The following is a 27283-nucleotide window of genomic DNA, read 5'->3' as shown; positions in this document are numbered from 1 at the left end:
ATCTCAGATTTTGTTTCCTAACGTAAATGCTTATAGGAAATATATGAAGCAAAGATATATGAAGAAGGGTACCGACTTTTACTTTTTTCGTATTTGTTCACAGTGTTCTTTAGATTCCAGTTTGAGAATTATGATTTGCCTCTTGAAGATCCCCTCTACCAATGCCACAAGGGTATGTATGTTTCAGACAGACAAAACCAGTTGGTATTTAGTGATGTTTTCACCTGCAAAGCAAGCACGGGCAGTGCTGAAGAAGCAGTCACTGCGTGCTGAGCGCTTCACTTTCAGTCTCCTTCAAAGTGTCCAGTGTGAAGAGCTTAACTATATCACAGCATCATTTTTAATCATTGGTCCTCTTAGTTTGGGGCCATGTCCATCAGTCTATCCTCCATACGACGAACAAGGTGATCCTTCTAAACACAGATCTCATCACATTAATTCCTCGCTTTAAAATCTTTGATACTTTCTCATTTCTTTTAGGGTAATGTCCAAAATGCCTTAATGTGGCATAAGAAGAAGGTACTTCATTAACTTGCCAGCCTACCTTTCCAATTTAGTCCTCGGCTACCTGTCCCACCCCCCATGCCTCCTGCCTATTTTCATAATCATCATCATCATCATCATCATCATCAAAACAACAACCACTGTTTCTGAGCACGCACCAGATGGCAGGCATTGTGATAACTGCTTTGCATTTATAGTCTTATTTAATTTCATACTTCCTTGCCTTTGCTTAGGCCATTTCCTTTACCTGAAATGCTGTATATCCTTGTCAGTGAGGCGAACTTCTCAATCTTCATAATGAGAATTTGAATTTCAATGAAAAACGCTCATATTCTCTGTAGCAACTTCCTCCTATATCATATCCCACAGTACGTGATAGAGCTCTCTGAATTAGCTCTTATATTGTACCGACGTCTCCCCGGTGAGACTGAGCTTCATGAATTCCAGCACTGCGTCCCGTTCGCCTTTGCGTTCCTGGCTTCCTTTCTGGGCTGCGTTATATGCAATGGTGCAGTAGTTGGTACTGCAGTGGCTTGTGACTATTAGTTAATATACCAAGAAGGCACATTTCCTGTAATGTTTACCTTGAATGTGCTTTCACAGACTCATGGTTGATGCTGGAAAGCTGCAAAGAGATCATTTGGTCTAATCTGTTGGTTAACAGTTAAGGGAAAGGCTCAGAGAGATGAAGTCTTGGCCAAGGTCACAGAGCTGGTTAGTGGAACTTAGGTCCTTTGGTTTCAAGTTCCTTGATTTTTCCGTTGCACCATATCGCCCCATCACCATGCTGCTTTGCTGGATGAAACAGCAAATTTCTATGTAGGTTTGAATTGAGGCTTCTTTATTTCTTGGCAAGCAGGGATGCGTTATATATCAACAGAGACATATTCCTGTCCCCATTCATCCATCATCCAAGGCAACATTTATACAGAGCAAAGAATGCTGAATCAGCAGTACTTCTTCAAAGCGTTTCTCTTTAAGATTTATTTTATGTGGCATGTACTACATGGGTTTATGTGGGGAATACAAACAAATTAAAGGTATAATTCCTACCCCCAGGGGCAACTCACATGTAATGAATTCATTTTTATATCAATAAGGAAAAAGGATCTTAAAATGACCATATCCTTTGATTTAGTCATTTATTTTCTGGGACTCTATTCTAAGGAATAAGAAGAAAATGCAAATATTGTGCAAAAATCTATTTATTGGGATGTTATCATGAAACGGACTTTGTGGTCATTGAAATGGATGATTATGAAGAATTAAGTAGCATTGGACATTACTTTTATTATTATATTAACAAAATGTAGGATTGTATATGTGTAAGATTTCAACTTATAAACTTGTGTGCCACAAAGAAGGGAAATATAACAAAATGTTATCACTGGGTGGTAGGATTATGGATGACTTCTATTTCCTCATCTATACTTTCTACAGATCCTGCATTTACACATGGAGCAGGCATTACTTTCATAATCCAGACAGTTAGGACTGTAGAGGTTCAGAGGTAGTGGGAATAATGGCCTGGGAGTCTTTTGGAACCCAATCTAAATAATCCTGTCTTCCCCACAGAGCAATTCTGCCTCTGGAAATTGCCCTGGAGTTTGGTTTTGAATACCATTTGATATCTGCATGGCTTTGAGCAAGTTACTTCCTGCTTAACTGCCTCCGCTGCAGCATAGGGGTGCTGAAGCTTCAGAGTTATGAAGCAGATCACAGCTAATAGTGATGGAGGGCTTATCCCCTTTAATTCTCACAACAATACAGTGACGTGGAGGGCATTGTTACCTGTCCTTTGCAGAGGAGAGAACCAAGTCCAGAGAGATTAAGTCACCTATCCAAGGTCACAGAGAGCTAGAGTTTGAAAACACGTGTGTGAAACTCTAGACCTGTGTCCTTACCTGTTGTAGCATACTGTCTCCCCAGGATTGTTATAAGGAATTTGAATAAGAGAAACTATATGAAAACTTCTAACTCTGCCTGGTACTTAGTTAGTGCTCCATAAATGTTTCTAAATGGCTTCAGAAAGCATATGGATTAAAACTGACCCTTTACGGGTGGATTTCAGGTGGGGAAAGCAAAACTGACAATGCCTTTTTGATGTTAACCTTGGCAGGAAGCTGGGTCATGATGAATTGTCTCTAAGCTAATCGTGCTTTGGTGCTCGCATGCCAGGGTTGGTTTGTGCTATCTAACTGAGGTGACAAACTTTGAGAGGGGCTGGATCTGATGAACCCACAGAGTCCTAGGGGTTCTGAGCAATAGAGTGGGAGATCTAATGCAAACCTCTCCGAGCCTCGGCAGCTGGGGTGCACATGAGGATAGCATTGGACTTCGTGGGTTTAAAAATGATGCCGTCTGGAAAAAAAATGCTTTCTTAAAGCAATAAAATGATTAAACCATGCTCTTCAAGCCATTGATTGAAGGTATAGTTCTGTTCTCGTTAGACCAACAGCGTTGGTACAGTAGCCACCTGGCAACAGATTTTAAATAAAAAGAAAAGAGTGATCCCATTAAAGTATCATAAGACTTTAATACTTTTTAAAATGAAAGAGTCAGCAATGGGTTTTATTTGGCCCCTATCTCATTGCAGAGTTTGTTGGAACCGTTTTCAAAACTGCTCAGCTTTGTAATTCAGAATGCTGTCTTCACTCTGGCCTACCTGGTGGAGGTGTGTGGCTTATGTTACCGAGCTTTCACTAAGGTAAGTGTGCATAGTTGTGTCAAATCCCTGTTAGGCTAATTGCTTCAATATAGTTTTAAAATGGGTAATTCTACTGAGGTCTAATAAATATCATTGGAAAGAAACACTTTACATCCACATATATAAAAGCCTAAATGTCTGACTGTTCGACCGTTCAACCAGTAGCTATGATGCGCAATGACCACCAGGGGGCAGATGCTCAATGCAGGAGCTGCCAAGCTGTGGTGACTTGGCAACTGTGGGTCTCAGGTGATGCACCTGGAACCAGGGAGAAGGGAGCCTGATTCCAGAGTGCGTCACCCGAGAACCACCCTCTTGGAATCCAGGACCCCTCAGGGGATGTCAGAGAGCTGGTTTTGGCTAGTTCCCTGCAGGCCAGGCCAAGGGACCCCACCAGTGCATGAATCCATGCACCGGGCCTCTAGTATGTACATAAAATGTCTTAAATATGCAAGTTTGGAGGATTGAGAATCATATAGTTTAGACGAGAAGAACTATTTAAAAAAATGTTTTTATTGATTTCAGAGAGGAAGGAATAAGGAAAGAGAGATAGAAACGTATTGATAAGAGAGAACCATTGATCGGCTGTCTCCTATATGCCCCAACTGGGGATTGAGCCCTCAACCCGGGCATGTGCCCTGACCAGGAATCCAAACCATGACTTCTTGGTTCATAAGTTGATGCTCAACCACTGAGCCATGCCGGCTGGACAAGAGAAGAGGCATTTTGATTGAAATGAGATAATAGTCTAAATGACCTCTTAAAGTCCTTCTCAAGTTCACCCATGATTAATGGGCTAGCCATCACTACATATTATTTTATACCCAAAGTAGAAAAAAATTAGGCAGTCATTTGTAAAAGCCTGTGAAGAGCTCCTTAATTCTCATCATTTATCTGTCTCCCCAGGGCTGGGTTCTCGGCCTCCGAGATTGTAATCTCATCTTTTGTCATCTTGCCTTAATAATGCTTTCTCTATTGCATTAGCGTTAGATCCCCTGCCCCACCGCTGGCGAAGTGGAAAACTACTGCTTGCCCAGTGCATATAGCAGCCTTGTTGGAGCTGGTAGACGCTAATGGAAAAGCAGGAGGCATTTCTGTCCTTACGGACAATGTGCAAATCTTACTTTCCAATTTCCAAGTTTATTTTCAATGGGGTCTCTGTTTCTGCTGTTTTCTTGAATGTTCAGAATGCTCCTTTATTCATGTTGTTCACTTCTGTAAGCCCTTTATTTTCCTCATGAAAATCTAATTTTATACCAAGGCTTTAATTCTATTTAAAACATAGTTGTCTCATTTCTTTCCATTTTGTGTCCACTCTGCCATGTTAAGTGTTCCGTGATAATCCTCTCTTTAGGCTTTCTGATTATAAACCATTACTCTGTCTGGAATGATATGTTTCCTAACTACCAAAATAATCAGCATTTTGGCTATTTTCAAATCCTTCCTGAAAAATAACCTTTTCCTTCATTTTACTTAAAAAAAAAAATAGATCTGTAGGACACAGCACCAAATAGAATGAAAAGATGCTCTGTATTTAAAAGTCATTTTCTTTATGCTTGATTTATTGAAATTAGTGCATTTTCCAAAGGAGGAACCACAATGAGTTTGAATTTATTAAGTTGTCCAGTATTGGTATTAATGACAGGGGAACTTCCACCAATTTGAATTCAACATATTCTTGGATTTGAATACTCACTATACATTATTATCCCCTCATAATCGATCATAACTTTAGGGGCCTCCCACATCCTACTGTCATCACCCTTTCTCATTTTTCAACTTGAAATGAATGTTACTTACAGAAAGCTTCAATCTAGGGTGTTCCCACCTACTTCATAGATAATGAGAAACTATCGGAAATTGTTAAATAGCAGTGTCTAATCAAGCCTTCTCTATATTTAATAAAAAGAAAGGGCATGGAAACGTAAGGGACTTGGAGACTTCTCTTTCTGCCAATCTGGCATCCTAGATAACCTGAAAACTGCCCCACTTAAGCACCAGAAATCCTGGATGAAATAAACATGATTTTTAAAATAGAGCTAATTTTATAAAAATGAAAGGAGACAAAACTACAGAGGACATTGAGAACCAGAGGGTAAGCATAGAAGCTGATAGTGTAGAAGTCTCGAGATAGGGAAGGGGCGGTGGTGCTTGCTTCGGCAACTTAGTGGCTTGAGTTTTAAAGCCCACACAGAGAAAGGAGCTGAGGTCTTGGGACTGTTTAAGGCTGGGAGTTGGAACGGAGTCATCCCCAGCAGGAAGTCAGGACCCTTGACAGGCTATCCATTTGGTGAAAGGGTGATTGGGAAAGAATATATTCTTATATGGAGGTGACAAAGAATGGGATCTGTATAATCTAAGAACTGAAAGATTTATAGTAACTTTGAGAATTAGTAAGCATGAACCTACCTTTGAACATGTTTAGAATTTGATTTATAATACCTACATGCTCTGAACTAAAAAGCCAAGTAACATAGGTGCTGAGCAAGGAATAGCATTGGAGAGTCTGGCAGATGCAAACCTGAAGTCAATCCTCAAACCTCTCTGGAGGGATATGCTTTCGACTTAGGCCTAACAGGATTCCCACAAATAAAATCCTGATGAACATGAGCCAGAATCTAAAATTATAAATCATATGAAGAAATAATCCACCATGAGCTAGATAACAGTCAACAAACAGCAAGATTATTTTCCCCCTAAGGATTTCCAGTATTAGAACGATGTGATAGAAATTATAAAACATACTTTAAATGATAATCAGGCAAAGGAGAATTAAAAACATGAGAAGACATTTAGTCACTTAAAAAAACACACCCAGAAAGAATTGAAAAAAGTAGGAAGTCTAGAAATGAAATAGTCACTGACATAAAAAACTTGATGGACAGGTTAAACAGCAAATTAGACATAGCCAAAGAGGGAATTGGTAAAATGGAAAGTAGAACTGAAGAAACTACATAGTATGCAGCAAAGAGATGAAGAGATCATGATGAGAAAGAGAAGTGTTTCAGAGAGGGAAAATAGGTTTCTTAGCAACTCTAGAATTGATGAAAGTCATTAATGCTTTGATTCAGGAAGCACAATGAGCACTAAAAGTATTACAAATAAACTAAAAATTTACCTGCTCATGTCATAGACTACATAAGTAATGTACAAATTGACAGAACAACCAAGACAGATAAAATTTTTTAAGAGCAAGCAAAAGAAAAGACACTTTGTAGATAGACTGACAACAAACTTCTCAACAGCACAATGGAAGCCAGAAGATAATGGGGAAAATGTCTTTAAAATTGTGAGAAAAAAAATAATGGTTCACCTGGAATTCTCTACCAGCTAAGCTATTATTTAAGAGTGAAGGCTAAATAAACTATTTGGAAAATTAGAAACTTCCTAATATATTTTTAACTGAAACAAGTACTAAAAGATGTATTGCAATACATTATGAGGCCAATAGATAGTTGATACTAACCTGACAAAGATACAAAAATTCTGAAGGAATAATAGCAAATTAAGGATTTTTTTTAAACCAAAGCCTCATGACCTAGTGAGGATTTTCTTGAAATGTAATAGTGGCTTAACTATTAGAACACTTATTTATGTCACCGTGTTACCAGATTAATGTAGAAAAACTTTTATCATTATCTCAGCAGATAGAAAAGAAACACTCTTTATAATTCAACATCCACTTACGATAATTCTTGTCCAACTAGAAATAGAAGTAACTGCTTTAACTTGACAAAGGCTGTTAATCAGAAACCTCTAGGAAACATTATACTTAATGGTGAAGTGCCAGCAGTAGTCCCTTTACAATAATAAGTAAGACAAGGATGCCCGTTACCGCTGCTCCTATTCACTCTCGTCCTGCGTGTCCTACTAAGTTCAGTAAGACAGGAAGAAAAATCCAACATATTGGAAAGGAAAGGAAAAATAAAACTCTCACTTTTTGTAGATATGTGATTATAAATGAACCAAAGAGAATCTATCTATTGGCACCTTTTTATAACTTTTATAAGAGAGTTCAGCAAGAATGCTGGGTACAAATGGATACCCAGAAATTACCTACCTTAATATTCAGCTACAAATGATTATACTAGTAAATATACTTTAAAAATATCATTTATTATGGCAACAAAAAATCTATCAAAATCTGCAAGAACTTTATGGAGATAACCAGAAAATATTATTAAACAATGTTTAATAGAGACACAGCTCATGTTCATGGATGAGGACCCAGCATAATAAAGAGGCTTATTCTCACGAAATAACATATACATTTAAAAATTCCTAGCCTTCCTCCCTGATAAGGATGAAGTAGACAATTTGAACCTATCCTCCCATTTAACTTAAAGTTTAAAAAAGTGAACAGAATATTTTTTGAAAACTTCTTAAAAGCATTAAAATGCTAACCAGATATAGAAGAGTGGCCAGGCTCAGATCTGGGAGAGCAGAGGAATGCAGAGATGTGAGTCTAGCCCTGAAGGTAGGTGTTTGCCTCTCTGGAAGAAGGGACTGAAAGACTTAGCCAAAATTCTGGAAGATTCAGGCTAGGGGGACAGAAGTCACAATCCAGGATCTATCACGAGTGGGAACTCTGTCAGGAACTCTGTCTAATACGCCCACCCTCACATACACTTTTGGTCAGAACCACAAAGTAAAGATAACTCAGAAATAAACTTGCCCTCTTATGGACACAGCTGGGTGTCAAGTTCTTTGGTGGCCCAAGATAAGAAAGTTCGTTTCGTACATTTAAGGTAACTCTGTACCTCAAGTGCCTCCAGGAACCCAGCAAAAAAAAAAAAAAGAAAGCTCTTTGGAGGAAGATAACATTTCAGGCCTCAAATTATTTTTATAAATAACTTTTTAATAAAGCATCCAGCACACAAAGATAACTGGACATATGAGAAGGCAAGATAGCATGGGCAAGAATGCGTAGAAAGAAAAGACAGTTGGATACAAACCCTCAGGGTCTCCAGGTTCTTGATTGTGGTTAAGAAAGGACACACAGGAGGCTTCTAAGATGCTTACGTGAGCTGCTGTTTGGCCTGCTGCTGGTGCTAATCCACTTATCTGTGCACTTAGGTTTTATATACTTTTTTGCATCGGTTACAATTGACAATAAAAAAGACAAACTTAAAAACAATCTAGCGTTCCACTGATAGGAGGACAGGTCGATGGGTTTGGGGATGTTCATATACATTATTAATCCATTTAGTTGAATGAATTAGAGCTGTGTGTATCAAGAGGGGCTAATTTAAAAAAATGTAATGTAGTGAAAAATTATAAGTTGCAGAAAGAGATGCAGAGTATGATACCATGATAGGAAGTTAAAAATATGCAATATATATATGTATCATGTTATGCACTATAATAGAAATTTTAAAACATGCAAAAATAATATTACACATTATAATGGAGATAAGCATCGGACATTATAATAATAAAAGCATAATATGCTAATTAGGTTGGACGAAGCCAGGGCTGCGAGGGAAGCCTGGATCCCAGGTGCCTGCGGATGGTGGGAGGGAAGCCAGTGCCGGCAGTGGGGGAAGGAAGGCCTACTTTTGCACAAATTTCATGCATCGGGCCTCTAGTATTTTATAATAATACATTATAATAGAAACCTTAAAATATGCAAAATAATACGAATATAATACATATGTATTAAAAGTATAAAAACATACATGAAGTAATAAGCAGATTCAAAATAGTGGCTACTTCAAGGAAGGGAGAAAGAATAGAGAGCACCATATAGGTACCTTCAACTGTTGCTGTGGTGTTTGATTTATTATTTAAAAAATGTAAAATCAGAGCAAAATGTTACGATTTGATGAAGTATATAATATATTTCACCTCTTTATTTTTCTGTGTGCTTAAAATTATCCATTTAAAAAGTATTAAGTATTCGAGATCCTTTAAGCAGTTGTACATATTTGTCTCTAAATAATTTTCCATTGAAACAAAAATCTTTTAGATTTGCTTAATTTCTGCAATGCTGGGAACCTATATCATTCCCTGTGTATAGGAACCAAATCCTGTGATTTCAGTATTGAAGAGCAGGCCTTTTGTTTTCTTATCCATTAAATGAGGAATGGGGAACCATTTTTTCTGCCAAGGGCCATTTGGATATTTATAACATCATTTGTGGGCCATATAAAATTATCACTTTAAAAATTAGCCTGGTATATTTGGTCAAACATTTCATTAACTCACCCCTAATGCCTTGGCAGGGCCAGACTAAATGATTTCTCAGGCCTTATATGGCCCGCAGGCCGGACATTCCACACCCCTGCATTAAATTATGTGTTCTCACCTGGCCGGTGTTGCTCAGTGGTTGAGCATTGACTTATGAACCAGAAAGACATGGTTCAATTCCCAGTCAGGGCACATGCCCGGGTTGTGGACTTGATCCCTAGTAGGGGGCATGCAGGAGACAGCTGATCAGTGATTTTCTCTCATCATTGATGTTTCTATCTCTCTCTCCCTCTCTGAAATCAATAAAAAGATATTGTAAAAAAATTATGTGTTCTCAGTGTTGCAGTAAACTCATACACACAAAAATGCCTTTAAAATTTTTTCCTTTTTAGTTTTAATTTTATTTATTGAGGACAGTTCATTATGCATTTTTAAATAGTATTTTTTATTTCTGATCTATGAATCTTTTAGAAGCTCTTTTGACTTTGATCTGTTCTAATTGAATTTTAGAAATTGCTTACCTCCTTCTATTTTGTTCTATTTAGGAGCGGGATAAACTGTACTTGTCTCGTAGTGTTGTTCTGGAACTCCTGCAGGCCCTGAAGCTGAAATCTCCTCTACCAGATACAAACCTCCTTCTGCTTGTCCAGGTAGGCTTATGGCTTGTTTGTAATACTTTCATAAGATCCACTCATATTTGGAAAAACAAGGAAGCTATGGGACATATGCATAAATCAAATATTTCTGCCCCTGTTTGTTCCGGGCAATATGCTTTACATATTCCCCTCACTTTATCCTTACAGCCGTAGGAGACATTGGTTCTGTATCATAGATGAGGAGATTGAGGCTCGGGGGGTTCAGTGACTTGCCCACGATCACATAGCTGGCGTATGTAGAGTCAGCATCCGACCTCCGGGTCTGTTCATTGTGGAGCACAGCCTGGTCAGGCTTTCTGTCACTTGCCCAGGTGACCATAACAGCCCTGAGCGTTTTGTACTGCCTTCTTCTCTCTCCACACCAATCCAGTCTTCTGGCTTATGACCACCTAGTCGAATTCTGCTAAAAGTCTACTTTATATCAGATCACGCCCTGCATTGAAAACCTACAGTGACGCTGTAGTGCCTGAACTACTGAAGCCTTTCATTATCTGGACACATTTGACTACTCAGCACTATTTCCCTTGACAAATATTTACTTACCACCTATTTTGGACGAGGTTTTGGGAATACAGAGATGAAAAAGGCATAGGCCCAGGCCGATAATACGCTAACCATTGTGCAGTATGTAAAGTACTAGGAGCAGGGAGTGGCCAACTCAGCCTGAGAGATGGAGGAAGGCTCATTAAGCCATTATGAGCCTTGACCTGGCTCAGGTACTGGGGAAACAGATATGAATAAGCCATGGCCCCTTCCTTCCAAGATTTATTATCTGGTAGGTGAAGGTGACAAGTAAAAAATCTCCACCATAGTGTAATGGGTGTGTACTGAGTGTGGAAATGGTGTAGAAAAAGGACTGTGTGTGTGTGTGTGTGTGTGTGTGCATAGAAGTTGAGGCATTTACCCGGAAAAAGAGGAGGAAGGATACCTGTCATTTGCCATTTAATATCCACCACTGGGTCCCCTTCCCTCACTAGTATATAATACTCGTCCTTAGGACCAGAATTGAGTTTCTCTCACAGCCTTGAGATTTAATAAAGGGTTGGTATACCTTCAACGAAGAATGGGCCTCAGTTGTCTTCGAAGAGCCTCTGGGGGCACATTGAAGCTCTGTGAGGGCAGCGATTGCTGGAAGATGACAGCCGTGGGTGCCGGGCATGGCGTAGTCAGAGGGAAGTGGCCCCCATTGAACCACGCTGCTAGGCAGCCCAAGAGGAGGGTAGAAGCAAAACCACAGCCTGGAAATCTCTGTGTTCCTGAGGCCGGGCAGCTGTTGACTCTCCCAGTGGCTGCCATAGGCCAGCCCCTCCTGCTCACACATTAGCAGCTACACCGCTTTTGAGCACAAGCAACTCTGACACAAGTGACCGTGAAGGTTAATGGGATCAACACTGATTTGGAGGGGAGGGCGGTGAACTGGGCTTCATGAACTCTGCACGAGAGAGTTAAGGCTCACAGGTCCCGTGTCTAGAAGTCACTTGCTTCTGATAGAGTTTTGGTTGGCGACCTCCAAACAGCCTACGTTTCAGGCCTGGAAGGTGCTGTCCTGTGGGTATCGGGGAGCAGGCTCTTAATTGGCCCCGGTTTCTGGCAGAGCCAATCTACGAGGCTGATCTTCTCGGGGTCCAGCCCCGACGCCGCGTCTGCAGCGGGTGGCCGGTCTTCTGGAGGTACATTAGTCAACCATAATAAGCACTTGTCACGAGACGGCAGAAGAACACTGACACGTTCAATTGCCCAGCGCTCAAGGGAACCATGAAAACAGTGATTATTGCATCATAGCGAGGTGAATGGATAACAAAAACAAATTAGTTTTAGGAAGAAAGAGGGCAAAAATGTAGGTTCTTCTGACTGAATGTGTTTTTTGGACTCTCATATATCATGTCAGTGAATTCCATTTCATCTTTTTAAAACAAATGTGTATTTGTCATTGAATCATTCAATTTCACAAATCTAGTTGTAAAATTATTTAGGTTGGAGAGGTATTTTGGAGACATTTTGAGATTGTGCCCATGGAGAACAACTTTACGAATGTTTCCACCTCCAACGAAGGATGTTAAGCATTGTGCCATTTTGAAGTAATATGCCTTTGTTCTATAAGCTTTAGAATAAACAATTTTCATTACTGAGAGAAATAAAAGGGAGGCATACTTAAAAGTTCCCGTATCTGCCCTGTGACTCCTGGCTAAGGGGTGGAGAGAAGTCCTCTGTGGGGCCACTCGTGGGATGAAGAAGCACTTGTCGCTCTTCATGAATAGCGCATCCTTCTATAGAGGTTTCCTGTTCCTTTTCCTCTTGCCCTTGACTGCCTGGGCCCTCCAGGTGTGCCCTGGGGATCGCACAGGGCACAACCTGCTCTCTGGTGGCTTCTCTTAGGCCAGAGAATCCAGCCTGGAGTCAGAGAAAGCTCTTCCCTTTCCTGGGACGGCACAGCAGGCCCTGGCTCCCGGAGGACCAGCTCCCAATGTGGACACGTAATGTGTCTGAGGCAGACAGTGACTTCCTGTAAAGATATCAGGGCCCCCCATCTGAAGCAGTGGGGTGGCTTGTTTAACTGAAAATGCAGCTTGGAAACAGAAAAGAAAGCAGTGTTTGGAAGGAAAACCTCCTCTGGGGAGCTGTCATACGTGACATTGGCCCCATTAGTGAGAAGTCGGTTCCTCAAACCTTGGATTTGCCCTGCATTCTTTCAGCCACCAGGAAAACACTAGTGTTTCCTCTCCCTCTTGAGTTAATAACTTAGAAGATAGATGAGCTGATAGAGATGGAGCTGTTTCTAGTCTCATAGATAGGCTGTGCCTTTGTTGTTTACCAAATACTCTCGGTAAGCATCCCCGTAAAGAACAATGAAACACTTGCCCAAGGAATGTGAGGCAACCCAAGTTCTAAACATTTCAAGACAGTGACCGATCTGTTTTCTAATCCCTAGAATTTCTTGCTGGAGGCTGGTTCACGGAAACTTCCCGCCTGTAGTGGGTGTCCAGCCATGACTCCTATTAGTTATTACTTACATATAAAGTCAGGCGACCTTGGATGTTCAAGTGGATTTTTTTTTTTTTAAGAAAAAGAGGCATGAAAACAGGAAATAATTTGCAAAATAGAAAAAATTGTATGTATTCTTCAGAATCTAAAATGTCAACCTTCAGGGTGTGGTTGTTCTGCACTGTGGACCAAGGCTTTGTCTTACTGCTTTAACTCAGATCTGTTGACAGTTTTGCTCTCACCTACCATGTTTTCTTTTCTGCTGGTCTGCTGTCAGATGTAATTGTAAGTGTTCTCAAGGTGGATCGAAGCAGAGTTTTCATAATAAAGTGATAGCCCACTAGCAGCCACCACACAGGCGATAGAAGCTCAAATCCAAAAGAACGTACTCAGCTCCCATTATATGCCAGGAATAGACATTCTGCTAATTTGCATATAGCACACCCACTGTGTGGGATATACCTGCATGTTCGCGTGTGAGAAATCGTGTGGGTGAAAGGTTTTCTTTGAAGGATAGGTTAGCTGTGGGCTGGAGGACAAAGAAGTGGCAGGGGCACGCTGCTGTTTTTAATTCACAGGCGTATGCGTGTGGGGTTATTAATGTTAGTTGAGTTACCAACAGTCTGATCACTCTTTGGGATGAGAGGTGGAGATACTATTTTGAGTCTCCTTTTGATAATGAAGTTAGTAATGACACATAATGGATACTGCGTTTCTTCTGTGTTCTTTGGTATTGGGGCAGGGGTGCCTATTTCTATCTGAAAGTATAAAATTCTTCCTTGTATGGTAGTCATCCTTCCCTCCCTGACTTTAGTTACATCTTTATATTTTGAGCAATTCTATAATGGCGTTTTTCAGTTCCTGGTTGGCAGCTATATAAAATGAGGAGAGAAAAGTTTACTTAGTCCTACATATCATGTTAAAATGCACTGGATTAAAATGCATGGATGAAAAATAAATAGTAGATGGTTTCAGGCTTAGGCACTTTTATACTCTTGACTCTCCACAGACCTCCATAACTTTTAGAGTGGTGATTTTTAATTAATTTTGACTTCTAAGAGATCACAAATCAGACTTTTGAATTTGGCCTCATACCTTGAGCCTACATGGTGACAACCTACTTACATGATGCCACTCCTTCCACTTTGTAGGTGAGAGAGGCTTCTGCTGAAGATTAAGAAAGTTGAAGTTGTGCTTCTTCACGAATCTTGTCTTGCCCTCCAGGGCACAGCCAGGCCGGAAAGCACGCTTGAGGGGCTGAGGGCTCTAGATGCCCCAGGGACACTCCCACTCCCTGGGCTCCCTTCCTCACAGTTCTGTCTTGCCCTTGGCCTCTATTCGCTGTGCATCTCTTGTTTCTGTTTTAAAGAAATTAGTTAAAATGTTGGTGTCCTGGCATAGGTTTGGGAACTTAGTTCTAAGTAGTTTGTCTAAATTGCAGACTCAGAGAGCTTTTGAAAATATATTTTATGTGGAAAACTAGCTGCCAGGATTTTGGGAGCTCCTTCTTCTCACACTGTACTTCTGTCAGATTTTTTACTTACAGGTTTTGGCCAAAGGTATAGGCTTTACTTTTTTTTTTTTTTTAATCCTGATTACTTACTTTTCCTTGTATTAGAAATAAGCCCAAATTAGAAGAGCAGACATAAGCATTCCTGAATAAAATAATGGAAAACTTTAGCTTTTCCCTGGGTGTTACTAGCTGGCACTAGATTCGGAGTTACCGGCCAAGGAGATTCTTCAGTTTCTGTAACTGTATTGGAGGCAAGAGGAAATGACAGAATGTGAGCGTGGAAATGTGTGTCCACGCTGCCATGCGGCTTTCAGAGACAGCTCTGCCTGCTGTCTCCGCCTCCCCTGCTCAGTCACCTGCACAGAAGCACCTTGCGTGGAGGAGCTCATCAAGACCAGCTGGTGGCCTTGGCCAGGAAGTCACAGGGCTTCCTGACCTCAGAAGGCCTTTGGCTTATAGCTCCTCCTTGTTAGCCCAAACCTGCCGCCTGTTATAATGCTTTGATCCTGACCCTTGGTTAGTCTGCATGTGCTGGCTCCTGTTCCTCACCCGGCCTCCCTGAGATTTTCTCTACCACCCTGCCCTGTATTACCTCTTCCCAGTTTCATAAGGTCTGAGCCTGCCCAGCTGAGCTCATCTCGTTGCCTCGACCCACCCACCTCTTCTCTGCTCTTTCAGTGTGTGAGTGAAGGGAATTAGGAGGAGCTGTCAGTGCCAAAGCTTCTGTCCGCGCCTCTGGACTCTGCATAGCAGCGGCTTTGGATCCCACAGTGGTTGGGGCCACTGGGCAGAGACCAGGAGAAAGAAACTAACCAGGAAATAAAAGCTCAGAGCAAACTCGACTGACTTCATGTTTAACTTTCCGCCTAAAATCATTAATAAATAGTTGGGTGTTGCATTGTGGGAAATACCTGTAGATATCTGTAAAGAAGGAATTAAATTGTCATCTGGCAAATCCATCCCCATCATGATCTCAGTTGTACATAATGGATGAATCACTTCATTACACAAACTCTTGCTGAGCCCTTCTGAGATGTTAGGCGTAAGTCTAGTGCTGGGGCGAGGTGCATCGAGGCTGTGCTCTCGAAGAGCTCCCGGCAGGTGAAGAAATAGACTCATAGGTCATTGCAATCTCATGTCATGACTACTACAGTGAAAAGTCCCTTGGGACACAGCAGGAGTGGGGGCCATTGTTAGCACAGAGAGGCGTGAACGAAGTGGGGTAAGGAAGACCAGATACGCAGGGGACTTGGAGGGGAAGAAGCAGCTAGAATCCTCACTCTGAGGTTCATTGTTTTTCTGTTTTCATTCTAAATGTATGATATAATGCTAGAAGTCTGGAAAAACCTATGAAAATTTAGTAACTGTCAAGAGTGCTGAAGAATAAATAGAGTAATGTTGGAACTGATCTGACATTGCTGACAGCTTTTCTTTCTTCCTTGACCAAATGCACGTTTCCAGTGCCACAGAGCTGTCTGGGTAAAGTAAGAATCAGTGTGTTCATCTCAGTCCGATGATTCTGAATTTCTCATAGGAATCAGCTGTCATGATTAGCAAGTACCATAAATCCAGGGTAGATTGTCACGGGAGTAAACACTAATGAATTTAAGCCAAGTTAATAAAATTATAAACTATTTATTACTGTCCAAATGCCCTTAAAAATAATTATCCTTTCAATTTCTTATTAGTTTATTTGTGCAGATGCTGGAACCAAACTAGCTGAGTCAACAATCCTGAGCAAGCAGATGATCGCCTCCGTACCTGGAGTAAGTCCCAACTGAATTAATTGTCTACGTTTTATGTTTTCTCATTTCCTCATTTAGCAAAGAGGTATTTTTGGCCTGTGTCCCGGTTCACTTTGATAGAACAAACACTGTAAAGTTGAAAACATATTAGCATCTTTTTAAAAAGAGAACTAGTGAAAATTTAAATTAATCTCAGCCCTTGGAAACGTTTAATTCCAGGAAACGTGAGTAAAATTGAAGCAGCTAGTTAAGGAGAGGAAAGGAATTACCAGACATAAAGAATAGATTTGGCATTGACAGTGTGGCTCAGTTGGTTGGAGTGTTGTCCCAAAAATGTTGCGAGTTTGATTTTCAGTCAGGGCACGTACCTAGGTTGTGGGTTCGATCCCCGGTCAGGGTGCATAGGGGAGGCAACCAATGGATGCTTCTCTCTCATATCAATGTTCCTCTCTCTCTCTCTCTCCACCCCTTTCCTCTCTCTCTAAAATATCAATAAAAATATATACTCAGGTGAGGATTTAAAAAAAAGACTAGATTTGATTCAAATTTCATTTTTCCAGAACCAATTTTCCTATACTGGCTCCCACTAAGTAATTTGATTTAACTACTTCTAGAAAGAAATAAACATTGTAATACCTTGTTTTCCTTCATAATATTTTCTTTGAAAATTAAAAAAATTCCATTATTATCAACTAGTGAACTATTTGGTAAAATATGTTAAGACTAGAGGCCCAGTGCACGAATTCGTGCACAGGTGGGGTCTGGCTGGCCCAGCCACAATTGGGGCAGATCAGTGCTGGGCCTGCGGGAGGAGGAGATGGTGGGAGGTTGGCCACCTGGCCCGCCCTGATCGGGGCCCCATCAGGGCTGAACCAGCTGGGGAGAGGGGCCACCGGTGATTGGCCAGCGGGCCCCGCCCCCGAATAGGGTGGGGGATGCTGACCGGGTGCCAGTAGCCTGGGGGAGGGACCATGGGTGGTTGGCCAGCCGGCCCTGCCTCTGATCGGGGTGGGGGGCCAATCTGGGGTGGGGCCGGGTGGGGGGAGGGGCTGTGGGCCAATCAGGGTGGTAGGGGCCCATCGGGGGTGGGGCCAGCCAGGGGGAGGGGCTGCAAGTTGGCCAGCCAGCCCCGCCCCCTATTGGGGTAGGGGGTGTGATCAGGAGTGGGGTGGCTGGGGGTAGGGGCTGTGGGACAATCAGGGTGGTGGGGGCACATAGAGGGTGGGGATGGCCAGGGGTGAGGGGCTGCAGGAGGTTAGCTGGGGCAGCTGGGGAGAGGGGCTGCAGAAGGTTGGCTGGCCAGCCCGCCCCCTATTGGGGTGGGGTTGCGATCAGGGGTGGGGCTGGCCAGGGGGAGGGGCTTCGGGCCAATCAGTGTGGTTCGGGCACATAGGTGTCAGAGATGGCCAGGGGAATGGGCTGCAGGAGGTTGGACAGCTGGCCCCACCCCCTTTTGGGGTGGGGAGTGCGATCATGGGTGGGGCCAGCCTGGGGGAGAGGCTGCGGGCCTATCGTGGTGGAGTGGGCCAATCAGGGGTGGGCCGGCTGGGGAGAGGGGCCGCAGGAGGTTGGCTGGCCCACCCCACCCCCTGATCAGGCCAGTTCACTGGCCACAGTGGCGCTTCATAGAGACCAGTCATCGGTCATTCTGGTCGTTACAGATGCTGGCTTTTTTATATATATATAAAAAATGAGAAGCCAGCAAGTTTACTAGAACAAACTCAGAAACTTTAGGGATATCGTTTATTGAAAACAATTATTTAAATTTCCAATAGAAAAAATTTAATAAAGAAAAAGGATCACCTATAATTCCTCTGCCTTAAAATGAGAAACTCTGTTGTTTTATACTATTTTTCCATGTTTTGATCTATTCAGTATCCTAATTAGCTTATTCCCATATTGTTGGAAATTTATATACTTTCCACTTTCCACCTTTATTTTGAATTATATCCATGGGACTCATTCCTTAATTAAAGAGTAGGGATATATTAATGGTACATATTCTCATATTGCTTTCCAAAATGTTTTATTAATTTACATGTATAAGTATACCAGTTCTACCCTTAACACTAATCATTTCTTTAAAACTACTGTTTATATTTTTTTGATGGATAGAAATTTTGAGAGCGGAAAAAATAATCATTCAACAGATAATTTTACTGCTAACATTTTAATGAATTTTCTTTCTCTTTTTCTGTGTGTTTAAACACAGTTTGGTTCAAATGGCATAAGCATTTCCCCCAAAGTTTAATGGCTGCAGAGTATTACCTCATGTGAATGTACCATAGAACAATGATAAAGAGTGTTGGGACTAGATTCATAGCAGAGAATGAGGTCTGCCATTTACTAGCTATGTGATGAGGAAATTCAGTTGACCTATGAGTCTTTGACTTGTATTATCTGTAAATTGGGATATAATAGGGCCCAATGTGTAGGTCAGTGATGGCGAACTCATTCTTTTGGTTGATTTTTCTTTGTTAAATGGCATTTAAATATATAAAACAAATATCAAAAATATAAGTCTTTGTTTTACTATGGTTGCAAATATCAAAAAATTTCTAAATGTGATACGGCATCAGAGTTAAGTTAGGGTTTTTCAAAATGCTGACATGCCAAGCTCAAAAGGTTCGCCATCACTGGTCTAGGTTGAGGATTGAATAAAATAATGCATGTGAAGCATATTAGCATGGTGCTAACATGCAGTAAGTATTGAGTAAAAAATAACTATTAAAACTAATATTTAAAAAACATTAATTATGTTTGGATATTTTAGTTATTTTCAGTATTCTGCAATTGTAGCTAATATGTGATAAACATCTTTGTGCTTAAATCTTTGTCCATATTTTAGACTATATTTTTATAATAGATTTCTGGGAGTTTAATTACTAGACTATGTTTTTTTAAGAGTTTTTTTCTAGTAATTAGGGTAATGCTATGAGATAACATGCCAATGCTCAGTGACGCAACACACAAAGTTTCTGTTTGTTCGTGTGAAGTTAAAGTGGGTCTCTTGATTAGTAGAGGGAGGAGGACTTCCATGTGAACACGTAGGGATCAGGTTCCTTCCATTGTGTGCAGTCCTCCACAATCAGCTGATGGTTGGGAGGAGAGGAGGGAATACGGCACACAGAAGGTTTTCATGGGCCAGATCTAAATGTAATGTACATTCCTTCTACGCGGATTCCACTGGCTAGAACTCAGTCACATGGCCACACCTAACTGCAGGGGAGGGTGGGAAATGTCTAGTTTCTTCCTAGGGAAGAAGAGAAATGGTTCTGTGAGGAGCTAGCCAGTCTCTGTTGCACACTCACTGGTTTCCGTAGTGTTTAGTTCTTTAAAACTCAGTATTTGCTACCTATGTGATAGCTTAAAAATAATACCCTTAATATATAAAAGGTTTATTAAAATCCACAAGTAAAAGACACACATTTCAATAACAACAAAAGAGCAAAAATAGTTGTAGGAGCCACAAATAGAACACTTTCCAATGACCAATAAGTCATTCAAAATGTACCTTTTACCCTCACTAGCCATCAGTGAACTATAAATTAATATAAAATATCAGTATATTAAAAATATAAAAGTTAAAATCAGCTAGCAAATCAGCAGGTTTTTCTTAATGACGAAAGGTATTGATGATGAAGTTAAACAAACTTATAAGCTCCCGCTGGTCGTGAAAAACGGTACAGCCAAGTACTCGGATGGCTTCTGAAGAACAGCTTGTCCGCTTACTTCTGTAAATATGTTCAAGAAAACACTTATATGTGCACCTAAAGAACTTATACAAGTGTATTTATTACAGCAGCATTTAAAATAGCAAACATATGGCAATATAATGAATGTCCAACATTAGGGTTTTGTTTAAATAAAACAAGGTGTATCTACAAGATACACTATTATGTGGCTACCAAGTTAAGTTTTCAAAGAATATTTAATTCACTGGAAAATGCTTATGATAGATTTAATATAAAAGCAGGTTAGGAAACAACCCCGGCCTTCTCAATATTGCATGTATGTGTGTATGCCATAGGCACGGGAAAGAACTTGGAAGGACGCAGTCGCAGTGGCTGCCTCACAGGCAAAGGACAAGAATTAGGGTTATGGTGATTTTTCTTTTCCTTTTTCCTAATTTGTATTTTCCAACTTTTCTACATTGCACATGTTACTTTTACAACTTAAGCAATGTAACTTTAAAATCAGACAAAAGTTTAAAGGAAGAGTTGGATATGATTCAATTCATGTTTTTGGGTTAGAGTATGTTTCAACACCTTTATCATTAGTTTTCCAAGTGAAATAAACATAGGCCTTCTAAAGCAAGTGGAATGTGACTCTTTGGTGGCGTTGTTTTTTTTTTTAAATAACACACCTAAGGTTATACTGATGTTTTGCAGATTTTAAAAAAAGGGGTGTGTGAGAATTATATGCTTTATTTTATAAGTGTACATAGCTCACTAAGATGATCCTGACTATAAAGTGTATTTTAAGTCTTTTATTAGATGTAGTTGCTGGTCTCTAGAGCAAACGTAACTGAGTAATAGTAAAGTCTTTGCCCTCATTTTCCTTTTTTTGCAATTTAAACTTAAAAGACAAATATTAAATACCGCTCCTAGGCATTATTTTCTGTGACATTTGCTTACTTGAAAAGGAACAGAATATTGCCTGTGAAAGAAACAAATCCCTTTCAAGACATGCAGAGTGTATGCTCCTGTTTGCATGACATGTGAAAGGTCAGAGAAAACGGAATAAATCGGGGGGAAATCCTTTCTTGCCTTAAAGGATTAATATTCCAAAAGCAGGGGCACAATAACCTTTTATAATTCCTTCACTTGACTTAAATGAAAAGAAGAAAACCTTAGCACATACAAAATGCTTGGAGAACTCTCCGACGGAACTGCCAGTGACCTTATTCTCCTGTCTGTTATCCTGTCAGCGGGACTGGCAGGCGTAACATCCCAGAGGAGAGGGGCGGTGATACAGTTCAGGGCCGGGCAGATGTGCATGAATATGGGAAGATGATTTCTGACTGCGTGAGCGCGTTCAATATATAATGTTCCCGATTTTCCTAAGGAAAGCTGAGAAAGGCCTAGGCACAGTATGCGGCTGGCTTCAAACACGGCCTGATTTTGATCCACCGTGAACCCAGCCTGTGGGTCCGCCCGTGCAGCTTGGATGTAGCAGCCTGTCCGCGCATTTTCCTTTTCTCTGCTCAGCGTCCTAAATTCACTGCCTCGCCCTGAGAGAGCAGGCTCATGCCGTTTACTAACCCGAAGCACAAGTATGCTTTCTTTTCCTAAAACCTGCAAACATGCTACTGGTGTCTGGGGAAGATGACCATTTTGCTTGTTTATTTATTTATCCCTAGCAAGAACACAACAGTAATACACTTATCTACTTAATAGTGTACCTGCCAGGTATGAGTTGAGTTATAAATGACTTGACTTGAATATAAACAGTCTGGCTCTTCCGGCAAACAATACTTGTTTATATACTTTTGTGTTTTGTTTTTAATTAATTAATTAATTTAAAAAGTGTTTGTATTGATTTCAGAGCGGAAAGGAGAGGGAGAGAGAGAGAGAAACATCAATGATGAGAAAGAATCATTGATCGGCTGCCTCCTGCACACACCCCACTGGGGACCGAGCCCACAACCCAGGCATGTGTCCTGATCAGCAATCAAACCGTGACCTCCTAGTTCACAGGTCGGTGCTCAACCACTTAGTCACGCCGGCTGGGCTATATGCTTTTGTTTTTAGTAGGGAAAGTCAAGATTCTGCTGATGGAATTTGGTGTCACATATTTCATGAGCATCTAAGACTCCCTAGAGTGATAACGTGACTGTAGTGTTAGTGTGACTCCTGTCTTGAAGACCGATGCTAATGGCTTTACATAGGTGAAATCTTCATATACCAGCCGCTTGAAACACAATCCCCCCAAAACCAGCGAGATCGCCCAGTGGACAAAGGCAAGTCGCCCTGTCTCCCATAGGCTGCTGCTTTGCTCTCCACCACAAACCTTTGATCAATGTTTGTCCCAACTCCGGGCAGACAATCACAGACTGTGCTGAGAGTAATGGAGTGAGTCAGAAATCTAGAAAATGAAACAGCTCATTAGCAAACAGCGTGAAACCAGAGGGAGACAGCCAGGGCAGTCAGGGCAGAAGGGAAGGCGTGACTCCGAGTGCACGCCCAGCGTGTCCTTGTGTTTCAGTGTGGCACGGCGGCCATGGAGTGCGTGCGGCAGTCCATCAGCGAGGTGCTGGACTTCATGGCAGACATGCACACGCTGACCAAGCTGAAGGTAAGCTCGCTTCCACGTGCCCGTCTCTTAGGTTAACAAAAACAGTTTGAGAGACTGAAGCAGACCAGATGGGAATTCACTGTTCGCTGGGTGAGCCCATGTCTGGGAGGCTGAAGCACTGAGCCCCGCCTCTGCACAGAGTGAAAGGAGAAAGGAAAGGATGTTTACGTGGCATCGGCCATGTGCATAGCTTTACTTTGGCCGTTTATTCAGTTCTCACGATGCCCCTGTGGGGGTGTTACCCCCATTTTACAATTGTAGAAACCGAGGCCTGAAGTAATTTGCCCAGATCACTCTACTGATATGTGGTGGAGTTGGGGCTGACCTAAGACTGTAGTGACCCCCAAACCATTCGAACTGCGCTATGCCAAGTAGCCTCATTTAACTACTTAGAGCAGTGGTTCTCAACCTTCTGGCCCTTTAAATACAGTTCCTCATGTTGTGACCCAACCATAAAATTATTTTCGTTGCTACTTCATAACTGTAATGTTGCTACTGTTATGAATCGTCATGTAAATATCTGATATGCAGGATGGTCTTAGGCGACCCCTGTGAAAGGGTCGTTCCGACCGCCAAGGGGGTCGCGACCCACAGGTTGAGAACCGCTGACTTAGAGCCTGAGTTTCCTCATTTGCAAAACAAGTCTAGTGATACCTACCTTTGCTAATGGTGACAAGGTTTAATGTGAAATAATGCATATGAAGAGACTTGTAAACTGTAACACATTATGCAAACGTAAGCCATTTATGGTTTTTATCTGCATTGAACCTGTCTTCTTCAAGAAAATAATTAAAGACAAGGGATAGAACAAACTGTAATTAGCAGATGGGCAAGTTCCCAGGGACTTTGTTGAGCTTACTGCTGGTTGTGCAGGGTGCAGTGAGTTGCTGATGCAAGTCAACCTCCCTGCCACGGGTCCACTGAAAGATTGATAGTCCGAGCGATCTGAGGCAGGCCCTGGACAGAGGGCAGAAGAGACTCTAACCATGGCCCAGCAAGCAGCCAGACTGCAGTCTGGCACTAAATGATTCCTTTTTGATAAACAGGACCTAGTCATGCCAGAAGCTCGTCAGCTAAAAATATGGCCCCTTTATCACCCAACAGAGTGGCCAGACTCTGCTCAGACGGTCTAAGTGTTTCTTGGGACAGCAATAGATCTGCACATCCTACTGGAAAGTAGAATCAGACTTTAAAGTGATGATTTCTCAGGCTATCCAAACCCAGCCATTTCCAAGGAAGCTCCCCTAGTGTTTGATCCCACGCTGGTTACTGATTGCCGAACCGGGTTGCCTACACTTAACTGGCTTCCGTGTACAAAAAAGAGGGGACGATTGTTACCTAAATATTTTTAGCTCATTTTATATAGCCACTTTCAGAATAAGAATAAGAAGCATCCATGATGATCTAAAGGTCGGGGACTACAGACATAATCCACCTCTCTGATTTCCCTTTGTATTTGCAAACAGATGAGGAAGGTCAAGTGGCAAGTGGCTTATCTAAGGCCATGCGACTGAGACAGAATGAATGGGTCTAGAACAGGGGTGGGCAAACTTTTTGACTCGAGGGCCACAATGGGTTCTTAAACTGGACCGGAGGGCCGGAACAAAAGCATGGATGGAGTGTTTGTGTGAACTAATATAAATTCAAAGTAAACATCATTACATAAAAGGGTACGGTCTTTTTTTTTTTTTTTTTTTTTTAGTTTTATTCATTTCAAACGGGCCGGATCTAGCCCGCGGGCCGTAGTTTGCCCACGGCTGATCTAGAACCTAGGTCTCAACTCCAGTTCAGGACCCTTTCCACTCAGTAAGCCACACTGAGCAAAGATATTTTTTCTGAATTAATTAAAAAAATATGTAATAAGCATCTATACTGTACCTAGCACTATTCTAAGCATTTAGGATGCAACAATGAACAAAAACAAATACATTAGCTGCCCTAATTTAATTTATAGTCTGGTAGTGGAGGCCAAGTTTAATGAAAATTTTATACAAACTAAAGTAAAATTGTGACTTTCAGAATTGCATGAAGAAGGGGTAGACAGTGGCATAAGAGCTTCTAATAGGATGATATGGCCTAGCCAGGGAGGAAATCGGGGAAGGCTTCTTGGAGGAAGTGACATGTAAGCTAAAATCCAAACAATGACTAGTTAATTAGGTGAAGAGAGACTGGAACAATATGTTAGGCAGCAAGAACAGCATGAGTGAAGGCCAGTAATAGGAGGGAACCACTGTAGTGGGACCACAAAGATGAAGAGGTAAGATGCAGAGCTCTGCAGTAGCTAGGTCATTCCAGGCATTTCAGGTTATGCAGAGGAATTTTTTTTTCTTTATCCTAAGAGCAGTGGGAAGCCATTGACGTTTCAGTGGGTTGTATGCTTGGGAGTGGTGCTAGAAGGTGTGGAAATGACAACCTGATCATTTTAATGAGTGACCTGGAATGTCTCAGCCAAAGTCACAAAATAGCATTTGGTTTGTAGAACCACATGAAGGCATGTTCCCAGCCTCTGCATGAAGATACCTTTGGTGGACATCTCAAAGTGGGGCTGGCTCAGATCGCAGCCATGGAAATCTCCCGGGGCAACCACAGAGATAACAAAGCTGTGATTCGCTATCTCCCTTGGCTCTACCATCCCCCTTCGGCAATGCAACAAGGGTAAGACCCTGATTATCCCAGCGCTGAGGGTACATGAGGCAGGAAGCACCCTGAGTTCCTTCCTTGGGCTTCGTGAGAGCAAGTGATGCACTGAAGATTCAGGGGATGGAATACGCTTGGTTGGAAAGACGGGAATTGAGACCCCTCTGCGTGCTTACTGGCTGACCCCGCAGCATTTCTGAGCTTGAGTACCTCATGGCATGGCTCCAGTAAAAGGAACTGGCCTTCCACAAAGACCTCAGTCACCCTGAGGGATGGTGGACACTGGAGCTTTATCACTTTAACTCTTCATTTCAGTTCATTAAATAAGCCCACAGGTATCTGCTGAGCACTCAGAGAGCTTCTGTGTTCCAAGAGCTTAGATTGTAGCCAGAACAAGACCTACAGCAGAGATGAAATAAGAGTGCAAGGAGGTGTGACCCCTGATCCTACCTCTAGGGAGGCTAGGAAGAGAGGCGCCCATGGGTGGTTTATTTGGGAACTCCAAGCAGGCTCCAGCCTGCCACTTGGCTGGTGAACTTCCTGGCTGGAGGCAAGGTTTGGAATGGGGGTGAGGAGGGCAGGAGACAATAATTGGTGAGCGGGGAAACAGTGGCTGTGTGTGGTACCTTCTCTATTCCCTCCCCTCTAGTGGGGATGTCGAGCTTTCTAATGAGAGGAAAGGGAAGCATTTAGAAAGAGACCCTAGTCAGAAAGGCAATAGGCTGTGGAAGAATGCTATTTAATCCCGTGTCACCAAAGGCTGCTCTTTGCTCAGGAAGCTTAGATCTAGGATTAAAGTGGGAAACAAAAAAAAAACCCAGATACACCATTTTGTTGGCACTGTCACCTTGGTGTTTTATTTTATGTAACTGCCTACAAGACCACGCTTTTAATCCCTTCCCTCCGTATGCATTTGGTGAGCACCCAACGAAACAGAACATAAAATCACCTTGAACACGTCTTTCTTCTCAACAGACCGAAAGAATTCATCGAGTGTGTCTCCCACATCCGTCTGCTGTCCTGGCTGCTTCTGGGGTCCCTCACTCACAACGCCGTGTGTCCGAACACCTCCTCCCCCTGCCTGCCCATTCCTCTGGACGCAGGCTCCCACATTGCGGACCATCTTATTGTCATCCTGATTGGATTCCCAGAGCAATCAAAGGTAAGTGATTCCTGCGAGATTAAGACCATATGCATCGAAATTGCTAATGGAAACCCTTATCAGCCAATTACGGTTTTTTTGAGAAGAAAATGCATCTTATCTCAGGCCCTCCTGTGGATATTAGGAAAGTGACTTTGTGCTAATGCCTTATTTTAAGTTGTTTAAATTCCCAGACTATCTTTTCTTTCCCCTAAATAGTTTTCGGTTTACTTTTATGAAGATAAATTATGGAGGCAAGCAAGAGTCAGCTTCCTAGGCATTTCTGTCTGAAAATAATGAAGAGGAATAAGAGGCTAGAAATAGAATAAAAATTCTGGGATCAGTTTTTAGAACCAGATATGAAGTGGAGGAAGATTTATGCTCTACCTAATTCTTCATGCACTATCTTTTCAACTCAAATCTCTAGGGATAGAGGGAGATACAAAGTGAAACTAAGAAGGCAGTTGGGGACTAAAGTACACATTAGAATCACCTACACAGAGGAACTTTGTAAATTGTAGAGACAAATGACGAGCTGCAGGGAATAAAGGAAACGCAAGGCAGGCGTCAGCCCTGAGCCAGTACAAGCAAACTGGACTCATTGGTACTAATTAGCTCTGAGGAGCCAAGGCCCCTTCACAGAGCTCAGACGAATTCTGGGAGGGCACGGTAGGTTGGGGCCAGGACCAGCTGACTCTGTAACAAAACAGAGCACCCGTCCCAATGACCGGGTGGATGTCTGCAGGAGAAATAAGCCAGCCAGTTTCTAATATTTCAACCCAGATTGGTGTTTGATTCTTAGGTACTTTGTAATTTTGTGACCTTGAAAAAGTTACAGAACCTCTCTGAGCTCTGGTTTTTCTTCCGTGACATCGAGGGGATGGTTTGAGAATGAGGGAGGTGATCTATGAA

The 27283-nt window shown here is 41.9% G+C and overlaps 1 protein-coding gene across 1 annotated transcript in view; it reads left to right on the top strand.

Moving 5' to 3' along the window:
- The window catches only part of LOC139009254 (protein unc-79 homolog), a 224255-nt gene that overhangs the window by 181030 nt on the left and 15942 nt on the right, over window positions 1-27283 (top strand). The window contains 7 exon segments of the mRNA XM_070413424.1: window positions 104-172; window positions 3101-3211; window positions 9946-10050; window positions 16240-16317; window positions 22504-22593; window positions 25073-25248; window positions 26206-26392. Of these exon segments, the coding sequence (XP_070269525.1) occupies window positions 104-172; window positions 3101-3211; window positions 9946-10050; window positions 16240-16317; window positions 22504-22593; window positions 25073-25248; window positions 26206-26392 (816 nt within the window).

This window comes from Myotis yumanensis, unplaced genomic scaffold (genome assembly GCF_028538775.1).
Source record: "Myotis yumanensis isolate MYYU_CA2020_CCGP unplaced genomic scaffold, mMyoYum1.0.hap1 SCAF_1, whole genome shotgun sequence".
Classification (NCBI taxonomy): domain Eukaryota; kingdom Metazoa; phylum Chordata; class Mammalia; order Chiroptera; family Vespertilionidae; genus Myotis; species Myotis yumanensis.
The sequence above is the reverse complement of the archived record's forward strand: the minus strand, read 5'-3'. Positions and strand labels throughout refer to the sequence as shown.